The sequence below is a fragment of the Helianthus annuus genome, chromosome 15 (assembly GCF_002127325.2).
Source record: "Helianthus annuus cultivar XRQ/B chromosome 15, HanXRQr2.0-SUNRISE, whole genome shotgun sequence".
In the NCBI taxonomy this organism is placed as follows: Eukaryota; Viridiplantae; Streptophyta; class Magnoliopsida; order Asterales; family Asteraceae; genus Helianthus; species Helianthus annuus.
The window spans coordinates 39,565,864-39,583,944 of record NC_035447.2 but is presented as its reverse complement, the minus strand read 5'-3'; the positions used below and the strand labels follow the sequence as shown (position 1 = coordinate 39,583,944).

Below are 18,081 nucleotides of genomic sequence, written 5' to 3'. Positions count from 1 at the left end.
AATATATAATTTTTTTAAGTATATTTTGTTTTTCTCTTATAACTTTTAAAATACAATATTTTATAAAATTTGGAGTATGTCGTTATGACTTGCCTATTTTTATCTACCTACCAATATAATTTTTTTTGAAACCGAGTTGTGAGCAGTAATGTACAATTAATCAAAGCATAAACGTACATATTATCAAAGATATTTCACATCCAGATTTTTTCTTCCTAAATTGACGTCGTAGACCAAAACCTCGACTGAGTTCCCATCGCGTAGTAAGGTTGAACTGATTTCAGTTGAACAATCAAAATAGATTTGCTTTTGTATCTTAAGATATATCGATTGTCGGTAATGTATCGGTGCCGTGTCAAACTAAACTGACGGTACTACAAGATCGTTACCGCCTCTTGTTATTCATTTTTATGGTTCTCGATCAATGTAAAAAATGTGTTGGTATCCTTTTTGACATATGACGACTTTATTTTTTTGGTTTTTCTCTTTAAGTTGTTATACCGAGTGGCGTTGTTGTACCGATATCGTAATAAACCAAACTGATATTGTCCCAATCTTCGCTGCAACGTGTGGAAAATTTTACTAGTTAAATAAAACCTTTTTTTTTTCAATTGTCTGTCTATTTGTCTCCGGTCCTTTTGTTTCATTTAGAGGTTCTTTTTATGTTTTAAGAATTAGCAAGATTTATTTTATTTTATTTTTTACCATCCAACTTTATCATTATTGTGAAATTATTATTATTCCATATATAAATTAGCAACTTTTTTGTGCATTAAGAGTTGTGCTCAAAGCTTTGGGAGTTTTCCAAAAAAAAAAAAAAAAAAAAACTTGATTTTTCACTTTTAACCCAAACATTTCATATTTTGTTTTTTAACCCCTTTAAATTTTGTTACTTTTAACCCAAAGTTTTCCATTTTTTATAATTCAACACAACACTTTATTATTTACAACTTTGGTCCCCCATACTTTTTATATTTTCTAAGTTTTTCGTTTTACGTTTCGTTCTAAATTTTGCGAGTTAACATGTCGTAGCGTGCATGTGAGGTTCAACGTTTTTTGCTGTATTTTTTCATATTTGATAGACCCGTTGCAACGCATCCATTTTTTCCCTTTTGAAAAGTTCGTCGCAATAGGCGAGTCCTAGATCGACTAAGTTATTATTTTCTACATTTTACGTTTCTGGTTAATTTTTTTCGCATTAACACACTGTAACGGGTGTGCGTGGTTCAACGATTTTAGTCTGATTTTCGTTCAATGTAATTTTTACCATTTTATCTCTTTTATTTTTACGATGTTGAGAGTCGATGTCGTTGTGCATTGGTGCTACTTGGCACGGTTTTACGAACGTTTTTAACCTATTAAATATTTTACTAATATTTTGTTTCGGTTTACCCTTATACTTCCTTTACTTAAAAACTATTGTTCACCTACGTATATTTGTTCTACATTCCGACGTAAACTTTTTTTATAGACGAGTCAGGTCAAATATAATACGTTTTCGTTTAAAGAAACCATTTTTACGTGCATATTTTTATGTACGTTTTGGTATAAATTCAAGTTGTTCTATGTTTCGACGTAAACTTTTTTGAGAAATGATTCAGGTCAAATATAATATGTTTTCGTGTTTATTTTATGTATGTTTCGTAAAGTTTGTTTCGAACCGAGTGGAGTCAAATTATGGTTTGTTTTTCTCCTCTTTTTTTCGAAAGCTCTAATTAATCTCTTTCGATTACATGTGCATATTTTCATTCATACCCGTTACGTTTTCTATGTATGAGTTGGGTCATATATAATACGTTACGATTGTTCGATATGAATTTGATTTACTTTACGTTTGATCCAATCACAATGCTTATACATGTTACATTGAGTTCAACTGAATACGTCGAAATGTGTGTTTTCATATGGTTAATGCATCATATAACGTTTGGAGTAATCCATTCAATGTTTACGATGTATCCGCGCCGCAACGCGGGCGGGTCTTAACCCTAGTTAGATATAAATGACAAGTTATAATTTTTATTAACTAAATTGAGACATTAGGCAAACTTATTAGATGACTAATCATTACATCTTCTATTTGTGATCTATTCACTATTTATTTATGGGTCATGAATATCCGTAACATGTGATGTGAGAATCTAGTTTCAATACACAACATATAATCATTGTTGTAAAATAAGGTTTCGGAGGCTGAGTACTCCCCGAGTAATCGCTACAAGGTAGGTTGTCGAGGTCCGTGTACTCTTCGCCTAGACATAGTATTTCCCGAGTACTCTTAACTTTGACTATGGAGCGCTTAGCAACTTTTGTAACCATGCATATAATGCGTTAGAATTGTCTCATAATGGGATGTGCCCATCGGCGATAAAATTAGTATTGCGTCTCTTGATCATTAGACCTTCAACTATATATCTTACAGTCTTACAGGATCTTTTAACACCCTAGGAAGTGTTGTGTTATGTGTTATGATCTTGTGGTCTCTATTACTTATCTTTTAATCTTATAGTAATAAGTAAATTGTTAAAATCGTTCCTGAGGTTTGGACATGTTTGCCAGTTTCATTCAAAACAACGTTTTTGTACAATATTGTCCTTCACTTTTGAGATTTTTTGCCATGTTCATCCAAATGTCTAATTTGCTTTATATTTTCTATCAAATATTTGGATAAAAATGACAAAAAATCCCAAATCTCAGTGATGATTTTGGCAAAAAAGTTAGACGTTTGGATGAAAATGGCAAAAAATATAAAAGTGAGGGACAATATAGTACAAAAAAGTTGTTTTGGATGAAACTGGTAAAGACACCCAAACCTGAGGGACAAATTTGGCAATTTACTCTATAGTAATTATCAAATAATAACAACTAGGTTATTTGAACGCGCGTTGCGGTGGTACACTACCGTGAGCATTAGATTGGCATCGATTTGATTCGTTACAGTACCGGGACAATTGCACTTGATATAAAAACCAACATGGGTTTACATGGATATTGTTCAAATGGTATTGATTGGTTCAGATCATCACAAAACTCGTATAGATATTCATTTATCGTCGTAGACAAGTTCTATAAATGAAAAATTATTGAAACCAGAAACCATCAAAATGAATACATGTACAGATACATGTATCGATTTTGTTAGGTATAGTACGGTAGCGATATGCTTATCTAAAACAAAAACAATAAAAGTAAATATAAGTACCGAGTTGTATAAATGAAAAATAAATGCTTCAAATAATAAATTACCATTCATTGTCGGTTTCGGTTCAGTTTGGTATGAAAGCGGCACGTTATCCATTTCCATTAATACTTATATCATAATGTTGAAAAGAAAACATAGGTGCAGAGTTAATGTTTTAAAAAAGTTAATGAACACATATGATTAATAAAATTAATAAAAATTGAATAATGAATAAAATATTTTATAGAAAAATAAATAAATGTTGAAAATAGAATAAAAATTAAATTAAACTTTCAAAGAAACTTTTAAAATGTGAAATCACTATTCATGAGGAATTTAAATTAATATGTATAATAATAATAATTCAGGTGTATATTTTGACATTTAATATAAGAAACCATTCATTTGGGAATAGCCCAGTAAAATTGATGAGTAAGATAAAATTTAAGATAGTAGAAGGTTAAGGCTTGGATCACTATGATGTGTAAGTTTTAGTCACTTGTATATATTGAGTGACTAAAACTATAAATATATATAAAAGAAGGGGATGATTCAAATGAAAACCACTTTTATTGTGAAAATTCGAAAACTAACTAAAAAAAATCCTAAAAAACACAAAAAAAAATCAATTTTTTTTATAAAAAATCGTAGGTTTTTGCATATAAAAAAACTTTTTTTCAAAAAACAATTTTTTTTTTGTATTACACATGTGTAATACTACACATGTGTATGTGTACTACACATGTGCACTACAAATTTTTTTTTTTTTTTTTTGAAAATTTTTTTATATACTAAAAGTAGCGAAAATTATTATGCCAAAAAAAAAATTGGTATATTTTTTTGGCTTTTTTAATTAGTTTTCGAGTTTTCACATGGTTTTCATTTGAATTTTCCCCTATAAAAGAAACCCTTTATAATTGATGTTAAACTTAATTGACTTTTGATACAATATTTTATTTAACATAATCTTATAGTAGATTTGGAAGATATGTGTCATAGTTTTTAAAATCAAAATGGACCCAAAACTTTGATTCTTATATTATTTCTCCGATTATACTTCATTTGTTTACTCAAATACAGTTTTTATTTTATAATAAGTATGAACTAGTCGGGAGCCCGCCGTGATACCGCGGAGTATTAAAATGCATCAACGCATTTTTTTATGTCGAATTATATTAAGATAAACTACTAAATATATTTAGTAATGTTGATTATTTACATTACCATAACAAAGTTTACAATCAACTATTTAAACTGTTAATACATCTAAATTTATTTCGTTAACATTGTTAAGCAATGCAAAAAGTGTGATAAGGGCGCCTAATTCAACTTATAGGTTTGCCTGGTTTTTTTTGTATGTTGCTAACTCTTTTAGTTAGCTCATTAAGCTTGTTATTTATTCGGAGATCCGAACTGATAACCTCCTCAGTAGCCGAGTAAGCCTTTCCTAGACATTCACCTCATCGTTCGAGCTTTACATACTAATGAAGAAGGAAATAACAAATCAATTACATGTAGGTCCCTTTCACCGTGGATTTTGACAAGAATGATAATCCAATCAAGAGTGCAGAATCCTCTTGATCAGACGAACCTAGAAAGTAGTAGAACTGCAAATATAACTACTCACAAATTGTCTTATGTTGATTATCCAACACACGATTATTCAAGACTTGATCTCTCTCTCTCTCTCTCTCTCTCTCTCTCTCTCTCTATCTCGAAATCTCTCTTTCTCTGGAAGTTCTTGGAGTGGCTAACCTCAATCCTAATGCAATTACATGTTTATATACCACATGTATAGCAGACTAGGCTAAGCCTACAACCACAACCAAACCTGTAAACCTTTAAGACTAGTAAGTCGGTTTAGTTTAGCCCATACAAAGCTAAACTCAGTATGCAACGCTAAGCCCGCAAATTGTTGGCATTTATATATTAAAAAGACCTAAGTATGATGTTGTTGTCACAATATGCACCAACAGACTCCCTTTGACAATAGTTGCATAGGGTAACTTTGTCTTCAATCATCTTGCAGTCTTTGATCTTTAGATAGCTTCAACTTCCACAACTTCCGTCAGCAACAAACTCCCTTGTAAGCTAATGCATCCAATCACCAAACTTTCATAGTTTACAAATCAACACAATAGCAAACTCTGTTGTAGCAATACATGTCACTTTTCAATCTCTCTCTACAATGTAGAAGGAGGAATCTACCATGCATCCACACATTCTCGACTTCACCTCACGAGAGTCACGACACTCAACACTTAATTTTACTTCATATGAAGTGTATAAATTTGTATACAAAAACAAACATCTCAAAAATCCATTAGACTTTTTCCACAAATGTAGATAAACCATTATTTTATCTAGAGACGTCATAAAGTATTACAGATGAGACAATTTCAAAGAGAAACAAAAATCCATTTGATTTAAGTCCATTAAAAATGACTTCTTTGTTATGTCAATGGCATGGTGGTCATAAAGACTGATGCAACTGCTTGTTCGTCTTCGCCAATAATGATATAACCAGAATACACAAAACAAAAGACCAAAACACACAAACACACACCAAAACATACACAATCTACTTGAACTTAACAAAAAAACATAATTCCAAAAAGATTTTATTATATTTTTGGCTCAGATATATGATTTTCACCAGTTTCTTTTTGTTAAGCCATCACAAATTTTCAAAACCATATTGCAAATATCATATCCAATCCACAGTAATTGTAGTAATAACATTTAAAATTAAATACTGCTAATTAATAACACAACTTGACACCAACAACGTTGCCAACCCAAAATGACCTACACGACCTTAGTTATTACAGATTCCACATTGCTAAAGAGCACCTTCAATACCCATGCGCGGAGAGGGGGGGGGGGGGGGAGGTGGTACAAAATCCCAGATGACAACCATATAACCCAAGTCCAACCCAATTAATAATATAATTTGACCTAAAATATGATAACCCAACCCACCGTCCTTTCCCCTTCTCTCGTCCCGCTCTTTGTTTTGTGATCCAGGCCCACGACACCAACAACAGTGCACAACGGGTCTTCATCGGGCAGCAGCAACAGCTTCGGATTTCGCCGGAGAATAGTAAATTATGGCCACCAAACTCACGAAAACAGCATCTTCATCACTCTTTCCGGGTATGGTTCGATTATTTTTTGTTGTTTTCTTGTTTTATTTGGATTTTTAGAAGAAATAAAATTGTTAAAAATGTTTGAAATTTTAGTTGTTTTGTTGTTTTTTTGAAACTTTAGTTGGCTGATTTTGTTGTTTTAGTTAAAGTTTAGTGTGTTTAAATGGTTAGTTACAAAGAATCAACAATTAAAACTAGGGTTTGATTTTAAAGTTAAAAATTATGAAGTCTGGTGATGATTGTTTAAGTGTTAAAAATGTATATGTTATATAGAGAAAGACTTGCTTAGAAAACTAGCTCTAAATGATGTTTGTATAGATTTTAAAAAATAAAAACCTATAGGGCGACATTTTAAATATGTTTGTAACGGCGTTTAACGTGTTTTTTTGATTATATAAATTTTAGCTTAATATTCTTTTGTTTTACATGACTCGACCCGAACCGACCCGATACGGCCCGATATGAACTGAATTTTTTTCATATACCTAAGGGCCTAAAATCTTTAAAAATATTCCGCACCCTCTTGAAAAAAATCTTGAGTACGCCACTAGTTGTGTTGTGATCGTAGATTTAGCTACGAATAGGTAGTGCCCGGTTTTGTTTATTTGACTTGCTACGGTTTGTTTTTTAAAATCATGTTTTTTGCATATGGTTTTTTCTTGCTATTTTCTAATAAATAGGCACCTGAGAAAATAAAATATTTAAAACCCGATGACTCAAAGAGTGGTTAAGCTAGCTTTTATGGTGTGGGGTAGAGAACATATCTATAAATACAACTACAAGCAATTCTCATCTTTGTGTTCAAGTTGGAGAGAGAGAGATGTCATTGAGTGGTAAAAGAGTTGTTCAGGTTGAGATCAAGTCGAGGGGTGATGTTTTTCACGAGTTATGGAAGTCCAACCCACACCAAATTCCGAGCTTGACCCCCACCAACATCCAAAACTGTCAAACCCATGACGGTGAAGTTGGATCCGTGGGCTCAGTTCTCTTCTGGAACTATTCTCTTGGTAAACAATATCCTAGTGCTGGCCAAGCCAAGTCAACCGAGCCATATTGGGCTCATGCTCGAAGATAAACGAGCTAGCTTGGCCCGGCTCATTTATCTTACGAGCTGAAATGTTGAGCTTGAATATGGCTCGTAAAAAGTTCGAGTCAGCTCGTGGCTAGTGGAACCAGCTCGTTTATTTTTAATTTAATTTAAAATATTAATATTTCTACACGTATTGATCTGTATATAAAAAACAAAAAATAATATTTTTAACATACTCAAAGTTTATAATCCAAGTCCAATACATAATTGTGGGCTCATTTCTAACTTGGTTATAGTTTGTGTACATTAAAATCTAGGCTTTATTTTAAATAAGCCTATCGATCGAGCTAACGAGCGAGCTTACCTTGGCTTAGGCTTGACCTACTTACAATTTCGAGCGAGTCACAAGCTTTTTTTAACAGCCCCACAATACATACTAAACGAGTTTCTTCATTAATTTGCAAGATCACTTGATTAAAATTAATGGTTTTGAGTGATATGTTATTGCAGATGGAAAAGACTGTGTTGTAAAAACCCTAGTCAAGGACATCAATGAAGCCAAAAAGTCGGTCACCTTTGAGGTAATTGAAGGCGATCTTCTGGAACAATATAAGACCTTTGTTTTGCACATTCATGTAGACAAACATGGCGTAAACAACCTCGTCACATGGACCGTTGAGTACGAGAAGCTGAACCCTAATGTTCCTGATCCGGACTCACTTATGGAATTCTATAAGAAGGTGGCCAAAGACATAGAAACTCACCATCTCAAGAACTAAATGAAGAAGAAAGTATCAAGTCATATTCGTCACCAATATAGGTGACTCTAAATAAATGAATTTGGCTGTGTTTGACTGTTTGAGATTTCCCATCTTGTGTATGTTATGTTTGCTGGTTGCTTCTATTTGTAAAAATTCATGTTGTTTTAATCGTAATATTAATATAGAAACCCCTCTTTTGTACTTGAAGAAACATCAAACTAATCTGATGATTAGTTTATGGTATGTGCCTCGACAAATAAGGTAAATCTTATTTGTCTTCTTCAAGTTGTGATAACGCTGATCCTGCAAAACACTAAACACCCCGTTAAGCTCGTTACGAGGAGGGGAATAGGGGGTTTCTCCTCGTAACCACTCTCCGGCGTGAGAATAAGTATATGCTTTGAGTTAATAAGTGTGTGATTAAGAGTGAGAAAGAAAGGAAACAGAATGGTTAAACATGGAGATGAAGGCTCATATTTATAGCCGGAGTGGTGTGGAAGGAGATGGGCTGATGGGCCTTGGCCTGGAGTCGACAACAAGGAATGTATGTTTTGTCACCTCTATCACGACCGTTAGTGTTTCTGGGCGAAGTAAGCTGGCGCACGCTGAATGGATCCACGTGGGCTGATCGTTGTCCTTGTTGTCTCGTCTGTCATCAGCGGCTAAGTGGAGATCATGGAGCTGATGTCGGCGCACGCTGATTAGTGCCACGTATGCGTCCTTGTGTACCTTCTTGTCTCCTATACAATTGTTAATCGTGGAGCACGATCGGATACACGCTGTTGGACGCTCATTGGTCCATTGCTCTGCCACTTGTACCTGTCGTACTTGTCCCAGGATTACCTGCGCTTCTGTCCTCCGCGCGACCACTGGGGATATCCCATGTAGTCGGCGCAAGGTCCAGGAAGTGAGGGTTTTCATCCAAGGAGCCAAGTGTGAAATCTGGTCTTGTGTTTACCCTGACCCCGCGCGCGACCTAGGTTGTACCTGATTAGCTGGCGCGAGGTTAGGAAAGCTGCCAAATTAGTCTAATAGGAGTACGGTCTCGCGCGTGACCTGATTGGTCGGCGCAAGATTTGGGACCATACCCCTTCACTAAGTGCCCTAGCTTGCCGCTCTTGAGGGCCTTTTCTATCTCTTGGCGCAAACTGATACAGTCGTCTGTTAGATGAACTGTGTCTTTATGGAAATCACAATACAGATTAGGGTCGTGGCCCTTCTTGTTTGACATGGGTTTGGGAGCTTTGAAATCGTGGTTCTCCGTCATAAGAACCTCTTTAGATGTCTTATTCAACATAGTCCAGTATTTTTCCCTGTTCTCGTTCTTTACCGCCTTGCGGTATCCAATTATGTCAATCGTGGCACGCGCGTCCTCCTTGTAGCTAGTCCTTTCCTCATAACCACTAGACTGGTTCGACTTCCAGCCAGGGTTTTTGTTCTTGTTGCGCCTGCTTGACTCATGCGCGTTGATTCTTGAGTAATGGTCATCAGGATAATAACTGGACTTGCCTCCAGTCAGTGATTCCTCAGTATGCGCGACCACCTTGGCTACTGCCATCAGTTTATCCCACTCCTTAGGCATGTTGTCTCTTACCTGTGATAGTCCGTATTATACTATCACAACGGATTGCCTTCTTGAAGTGGACGCGCATCAGATCTTCGCTCACGTAGTCGATCTCTAAATACTCCTTGTTGAAGCGAGTGATAAAGTCTTCCAAACCTTCGTTATCGCGTCGCCAAATATTCATGACTTCAGATGTATCGCGTTTGTAACGCCTTTGTTGGCTCAAGTGGGCAAGTAATTGTTCTTGGAAATCAATCCATGATTTGATTCTTCATACGGGGAGGCTGTCAAACCACGCGTGAGCTGTCCCCGTAAGTGAGAGCTGAATATGTTGTCTGTGTATATCTTATACATTTTATAATTGGGTCCCACAATATATGTTTATTAATAATTCTTTAATATATTTTGTTTTATACTAAAGGGCATTTTGGTCATTTCACACCCACTTAACACTAAAAACTAACCTCCATCCGCGACAGGGACTATCCGGAAACGAAATTGAAAAAATTGGGGACTATAGCTATAATTTTAGAAAGTTAGTGACCAAAGGTAAAAAGGCCAAACCACATAGACTATCCGGGTATTTAACTCTTAAAGTGATGAATCATGATTGATCAATGTATGAAAATCTTGAGTTCTTTTAACAACATACACTTAACGTCTTTCTTTATCAATTTTGCAAAATCACTTGATTAAAATTTAAAGTTTTGGATGATCTGTTGTTGCAGATGGAAAAGACCAGACTTCAAAACCCTGAATCAAGGACATCAATGAAGCCAAAAAGTCGATCACATTCGAGTTACTAGAAGGCAATCTTCTGGAACAATATAAGACCTTTGTTATTCACCTTCATGTAGACAGGCATGGTTTAAACAACCTGGTGACATGGACCGTCGAGTACGAGAAGCTGAGTCATAATGTTCCTGATCCGGACACACTTATGGAATTCTATAAGAAGGTTGTCAAAGACACAGAAACTCACCATCTCCAGAACTAAATATATCAGAGCCGTCCCCAAGAATGTTAAAAATATTTTAGGCCTCGTGCGAAATAAAAAAATTTGGGCCCCTCCCTATAATTGGTATCGATCGAATCTTGGTTTTGTTCGGTGAGATACGATACGGATACTCGATATAAATAATAAATATTATGCCCAATAGGTTTTTATAAGCATAAGTAAAATGTAATATAATAAAGTTGTCATATTACATTATCACATATAACATTTTTATATTTTACTCCTACATTTTACGATAAAGGTCATTTTTAGATGAAGGTATACCTTTATATGATTTTCTTTTGATATTAGATGCACTTAAAAGATATTGATGTTGATATTGCCATTGCCATTGCATATATTAGATGCACTTACAGATATTGATATTGTCATTGCATATTTTTCCAAGTTGGAGACGCAACTCATAGTTAAAATAAACTGGAATCCAAAAAAAAAGAAAAAAATGTGGGAAATGGAGGGATTGAACCTACACCAATCCTGTATATGTTTAATTCGTGAACCAATAGACTAACAACCCATTCATCAACTCTTTCATAAATAAATACTTTTAGCATTTAAAGTCTGGAAAGCTAAAAGCAAATAAAAATAACGCACAATGACGGAATCGAACCAGAAACCCCAAGGACAAAACACAACACACTTGCCAACTGCTCTAGAATAGGCGATGGTAGAGGTTATTTAAGTACGTATAATATATAAAACTTAGAGTTAAATGCTTGGTTGGTCCCTGTGGTTTGCGAAAATTGCAGACTTGGTCTCAGTGGTTCACTAATTATACAAGTGGTCCTAATAGTTGTAATTTTTGCACTCGGGTGGTCCTTAACACTAACCTATGTTAAAGTTATCAGTTAAGTACGTGTGAAATGACGAGAATACCCTTAACTAAAAAACAAAAATACCAATAAAATCATCATCCTCATCTTCTTCACTGTGAGTCCCACCCCCTTCTTCCCCATATCACCGTCATCTCTACCCAGATATGTCTCTCTCTCTTCTCAAACACCACCACCACTGAACACCCACCATCACCACAATCATCCTCTCACAGTTCCCCGTGCCTCCGCCTTTCCATGACTAAACTGATTTGCAGCGTATAAACACTTTTAGCAAATCAACAAATTCCAAACAACTCAAACGAGAATCAATGAATGGACCCTTGTTATGAACAGGCTGTTCAGTTCAGCGGATGAACAAAACAACAAATGGACTAATCTGCAGTGGATCAAGTTCAGATCTTGCGAATGAAGTTGTTAATTCTGCGGACAGATGAACAGTTTCTGCAATATAGCTTATGCTCAATCCAGCGAATGAAAGAGTAATTTCTGCGGATGAAAATAATACTTCTGCAGATGTGATTAAAATCTGTTCAGCGAATGAGTCTGATTCACAGCGGATAACGTTTTTCCTGCAACAAATGGACAATTTTGATGAACTCTGCAAATGTAACAGATGAAGGTCTGCGGATGAATGAACTGTTCAGTAGATGAGTCAACACATGAACTCGAAAAATCTGAGTTTGTGCGAATAAACGTGATTCTGCTTCACGGATAACTAATATCTGATTTCAAATGAACAGCAAAAATACTCAACCGAATGGGATTTCGTCCGGGTGTGGATTTCCGGATTAAACTGATTCTGCAGTGATTAAATCTGTGGACTGATTCTGTAGTGATTAAATCTGCGGACCGAATGGGATTTCGTCCGCCTTTCCATGCTTGGTTGGTCCCTGTGGGGAAGAAGGGGGTGGGACTCACAGTGAAGAAGATGAGGATGATGATTTTATTGGTATTTTTGTTTTTTAGTTAAGGGTAATCTCGTCATTTCACACGTACTTAACTGATAAATTTAACGTACGTTAGCGTTAAGGACCACCCGAGTGCAAAAATTACAACTATTAGGACCACGTGTGTAATTAGTGAACCACTGGGACCAAGTCTGCAATTTTCGCAAACCACAGGGACCAACCAAGCATTTAACTCTAAAACTTAATAAAAACCTCTCGGGCCCTTTCAAAATTTGGGCCTCGGGCCGTCGCCTCGCTTGGCCGGCCCAATAGCCGGCATTGTCATATATCATCATCAAATCATATTCGTCACTAATATACGGTCACTAGCTCTAAATAATTGGGATTTACATATAAATATAGTGTCAAATACCCCATCTTGCATAGAATAGAACATACCCAGAATTTACCATAATGCCCTTGCATGGGTCTAGTAGAACAACTAAAGCGATGGTAACTTAGTTGTGAACCGGTTTGGTGACCCGATATACATCATCCTCCCCATCTTCGAAAAAAAGTTGTGAACCGGTTTAGTGGGTGGCTCGGGTATTTTTGGTGGGTATCCGATGGCGCATAGCAACTTGGACGCGTATGGTATGGCATGAATGCATAATCCCTCCTCGACCCATGTGCTTGGTGGCCATCCCAGTAAGGCGCATATTTGCTGTTCCGTGGTTCGTTTCTCGTTTCCTGTGGCTGAAATACAAGGCCAGCAGGTAATGAAAATGATCTGAATAAGTATTAGTGGATGGTAGAGATTAAGTGTTGCAACCAAATGATGAGAAAACAATTTCCAAATCTGATGAAGGATATGATGCAACAACCTTTTTTTTTAAAACTGGATAGTGGATAGTATGTGAACGTAGAGGTGTAAGAGTCAAAACGGATCTCTTCGGCTCTGATACCAAATGATAGGAATCGGAGTACACAACGGATAGATAATTTGAAATAAAATAAAAAAGATAGGCAACAGATCGAACAAGGTACAGAAATCACCATTTGAACAACTCCTTGGGCAATCTAAACTTGAAAAAAAAAAAACACTAAAGAAAAAATGTCACCGTTACACTCTGTGTTGCATCTACTGGTTCTTCAATCAATCATTGTCTACATTAAACTCAAGATTCGGTCTCTTTTAGCCTATTAACTTGGCTCTCTGCTGCTCCGCCTAGTCATCTTATGCTTGACATGGCCCTTGTTCTTAGGTTGACCCTTTTTCTTTCCAGCTTTGCACTTCTTAGCTAACTGTTGACTTTTAAATTTTGACTTCTCACGTTGCATACGCTTTGGAGGCCTACCACGACGTTTGTGCTTGGGTTTATCGTCAAGCGGTACCTTTTCTAGCTGCTGATCTTGCTGGGAACCAATCGGATCCTGCACTTCTATTGAACTTGGAGCAGTAGTCGGTTCATCAGCAGGAAACTCGGGAATCAACTTCTTATCTGACTGCTGACCCTTAACTGTTGACTTCTCAGATTCCATAGGCTTCGGACGCCTACCACGACGCTTGTACATGGGCTTATCATCAAGCGGTAGCTTTTCTGTCTGCTGATCTTGCTGAGAACTAATCGAGTCCTGCGCTTCTGTTGAACTTGGAGCAGTGGTCGGTTCATTATCAGAAAACTGAATAATCAACTTCTTAGGTGACTGTTGACTTTTGACTTTTGATATCTCAGATTCCATAGGCTTCGGATGCCTACCACGACGTTTGTATTTCCGTTCATCAACAAGCGGTAGCATTTCTGGCTGCTGATCTTGCTGAAAACTAATCGGATCCTGCACTTCTGTTGCACTTGGAGCAGTGGTCGTTTCATCATCAGGAAACCGGTAAATCACCTTCGAAGACGTTGGCTTTAAGAATTCTATCAGCGGCTTATCCAAACTTGTACTTCTTGATATCTGTAGTGGTTCGATATCAACCGCGCTCTTCACTTCGATAATCTCCATTGCCTGTTGTTTTTCGTTCGACAAATACTCAACAATGTCAGGCTTATCTTTTGACATATTTGCATAACCTAGAGAGTCTGTTAACTCTGAGCTACCTCCTAATGCATCTTTCTTTAAAACCGTCTTCCACTGTGATCTAGTCCAAACCCGTTTTCCATTTCCGTGTAATACGGGATTCGAACCAGGAGATTCTTCAATCTGCAGAAGCTCGGGATTCTTCTTCGTTTGAGTTTGCTCTAAGTTAACGTAACCAGAATTATCACGGTCTGACACTTGACCCGCCTCATTTTGTTCTTGAATTTGTATGTCACCCATGTTAACTTCTACTATCTGGTTCTGCTCAGCTGATACGTCATCAATTACTTCATTATTTTGTTCCAGATTTGCTTCACCCAATAGCTGAAGTTCAGTATCCTCATTTATCGCGTGTTTCTTCGTGTGCTTGCTACTTTTCCTTTTAGACTTCAGCCCATGCTTCCTCTTCCTCTTCCGTAACCCGTTTCGTTCTTGGATTTGTATGTCACCCATCGTAATTTCTGATGTCTGCTTCTGCTCATGTGACTCATCAACAGTTACTTCATTATTAATCAAGCGTTTCTTGGCTCGCTTGCTGTTTTTCTTTATAGACTTCAATCCCAGCTTCCTCTTCCTCTTAAGCAACTCTATGTGCTCCTTAGCACTAGTTTTCTGAACACCCGACGGGTTTTTTTCCTTTTTCTTGTATTTTTTGGAGGGCCTACTGCTTTTCTTGCACGCCTCTGAATTGGGTTGACTTTTATCCTTCTTATGTTTCTTACTAGGCTTGCTGCTTTTGTTCCTTGATTCCGACTCTATACCAGCAAGCAAATAGCATTGCTTGTCGGTTATACAAATTTCATTTCGATCACATAGCTTCTCAAGGTGATGTTTCAGCAATGTCGAGTGAGCCCAAGGCAAATCAGTATACTCCTTTTGTATGTGATCTGATATCGACTTCTCACTAGAACCTCCTTTCTTGTTCAGTTCCTGAATCGCCTTGTATATCATCTGCATCCATGGTTGACCATGATATAGTTAGATTAATAACAAATTCGGTAGTGATGAATAGTGGACTTGGTTTCAAAAAAAGAGTGACGCTCTGATGCGTTTTGATCCCAAAAGCCAATGCACGAAGTGCAAGCATCACGTATGCAAGGCATTCTTCGTTAAAAAAATACTAGAGACTAAAATGTAAGCTATTCTCATCATCCACGGCAAGGGCGGACCTAAGGCTGGACCAGGGTGGGCGGGCGCACCCCCGGGAAAAAAAAAATTTAGTGCTAAGTTCCGTCGAAAATCCCGTCCGCACCCATTAGAATTTTTCGTCCGCACCCCATGGAATTTTCTGTCCGCACCTCTTGGACTTTTTCGTCCGCACCCCTTAGGTAAAAAGCGTTTTCAATTTATATTTTAAAAATATTCTTTCGTAAACTCCTATTTTATAAAAAATGCTACCTAAATTATTTTACTTTTAATACCTAAATAACTAAACCCAAATACCCAATACATTTAACTAGCCCACTACTAAGTCTTAGCCCAATAAACAAACCCAACAAATCATCAATATTTCAAACTAAAATAAAATAAACGAGCCCAAAACCGTTACATATTCTATCCTGCTCTCTTTATCGTCCTTGCACGCCAGCAATCAGAACATCAACAACGACAACAGTGAACAGTCAGCAGCCGCATACCACCGTAATCAGCCACGGGTAAGTTTCTTTGTTATTTTTGATGATTTTTGGTTGATATTATCCACCTCCAGCGGCCTATTATAGCCGCATACTAACCATAGTAGACATGTGCTTCGTTTTGTTTTCATTATGTAACGGTGGGTTATATAAATTAAGTTCTTTTGTTTTACATGACTCGACTCGACCCGAACCGACCCGATACGAACCGATTTTTTATTTATATACCTTGGGGCCTAAAATTTTTAAAAATGTTACGCACCCCCATGGAAAAATTCCTGGGTCCGCCACTGATCCACGGTCAAATTTGTCAATCAACGGTCTAATTTGTTCATAGACTCAAACCCATTGCTCAATCGATAGTCTGACTAGTTCAATCAATGATAAAAATTTAAAAACCTCAAACCCATTGCAATCGAATCTCTAATTTGTTCAAGTACTAGTTAACTACATAAGGCGCCACATCACACGCGCATCATGTGATGCCCGCATACATGATAACTACCTAGCATCAACTGCATCACCACATTATGTGATGTGCACGTCATAGTTATCAAAAGCGCTCGCTCTTCCCGCCTAGGCGATATTTTTGGGCGAGTCGACCTACCTGCGCTTCTCCCTCCTAGGTAAAAAAAGCCACGTGACTTTTTTTTTTTTTGAAATCTTATCTTATATATATACTAGATTATAGTTACAGATATTTATCTATTTTTTTGGAAATTATATCTCAATCAAATTTGAATTTTAAAAAAGTTGAGAGATATCATATCTTCTGTAAAAATATATTGTTATATACAGCCTATGTTGTAAACAAACGTTCATTTTTTTGGCTGGCAAAACATACAATACTACAATTATTTTTCAACCTTATGAGGATTTGCAGTATATTTTTCGACATTATGAGGATTCATGATGATTTTGGTTTTATTATAAGGATTATGGTATTCAAATACTTTTGGAATTTGAAGAGTGTTTTTTTTTTTTCAATACATAGTATTATTTTTTTATGTTTTTTTTGCTTGCGCTTTTTTTTCCTCAGGCCCGCGCTTTTTTTGCGCTTCTCGCCTAGGCGACAGGCGGGGCCTATGCGCCTAGAGTGCGCCTAGCGCATTTGATAACTATGGTGCACGTTACGCGCTCCTGATGCATACATTTTAAAACCAATCCACATAGGCATTACCGGTGTCACATGACAGGTAAAAATATATTTTCTATGTATTACTTACACATGTATCCAGCACTCGATTAAAACCGATTCACCTAACATTTTCATACAATCCTAAATTCCTAATCATTCAAACATCTTCAACATCAACAATATCACTCATTATCATTTTATAATAAACCTAATTTCACTTCATATACCACAATTCCACCAGTTCAACACAAAAAACAAACCCTAAAACCGAAAATTCTATCTAACAACAAACATTAAAAACAAAAAACTAATAGTTACACTTACAGCTGCATAAGGTGGATGATTAGGAGTCTGAAAATCCGAAAAAAACTTAGGAAAACAGTGTTGAATCAACAGAGGATACGAATTGTTAGCATCGTTTGGGAATAAATTAGGGTTTGAATGTGTAAATTGAATGAGGGCTTCTTGCAACTTCTCCATGTATGGTTGAAGATGATCGATCGATCAGCAGTGGTGTTGTTTGAGAGATTTAGGTCGTGGAAATTTTTAGGGTTTTGATTTGAAAATATTGTTTGTAAGGATAATGGAAACAATATATTTGTGTTCATCTCAAGATTCGGCGAGATAAGTGTGTGTGTTTTTGAAAACCTGTGAAACGGTTTCAAAAAGCTGAAAGTTTGACCGCGACTTTCCTGTAGAGTACAGTACATTGATTTCAAAATATTTTTCCTACTTTGTAGCAAACTAGAAAATGTAGTATTTTATTTGCCATTGTGGTTCCCGTGGTTTGATCACTTTTGA

The 18,081-nt window shown here is 36.4% G+C and overlaps 2 protein-coding genes across 2 annotated transcripts; one reads left to right on the top strand and one right to left on the bottom strand.

Annotated features, from left to right (window-relative positions):
• Positions 1-7,131: 7,131 nt before the first annotated feature.
• Positions 7,132-8,322, top strand: LOC110911412 (kirola). Its single transcript, XM_022156017.2, has 2 exons — positions 7,132-7,337; positions 7,871-8,322. The coding sequence occupies exons 1-2, from the start codon at positions 7,151-7,153 to the stop codon at positions 8,137-8,139; spliced, it is 456 nt and encodes a 151-aa protein (XP_022011709.1). The 5' UTR covers positions 7,132-7,150; the 3' UTR covers positions 8,140-8,322.
• A 5,099-nt stretch (positions 8,323-13,421) lies between these two features.
• Positions 13,422-17,984, bottom strand: LOC110911414. Its single transcript, XM_022156018.2, has 2 exons — positions 17,605-17,984; positions 13,422-15,459 (listed from the first exon to the last, which is right to left on the bottom strand). Exons 1-2 carry the CDS (start codon positions 17,758-17,760, stop codon positions 13,630-13,632), a joined length of 1,986 nt encoding a protein of 661 aa, XP_022011710.1. The 5' UTR covers positions 17,761-17,984; the 3' UTR covers positions 13,422-13,629.
• Between the last annotated feature and the right edge of the window lie 97 nt (positions 17,985-18,081).

Bases quoted from the DNA above. Each gene is read 5' to 3' on its own strand.
- LOC110911412 (XM_022156017.2), top strand. From the start codon at position 7,151: ATGTCATTGAGTGGTAAAAGAGTTGTTCAGGTTGAGATCAAGTCGAGG. The intron at 7,338-7,870 runs GTAAACAATATC...ATGTTATTGCAG, and splicing joins CTTCTGGAACTATTCTCTTG to ATGGAAAAGACTGTGTTGTA.
- LOC110911414 (XM_022156018.2), bottom strand. From the start codon at position 17,760: ATGGAGAAGTTGCAAGAAGCCCTCATTCAATTTACACATTCAAACCCT. The intron at 15,460-17,604 runs GTAAGTGTAACT...CCATGGATGCAG, and splicing joins ATCATCCACCTTATGCAGCT to ATGATATACAAGGCGATTCA.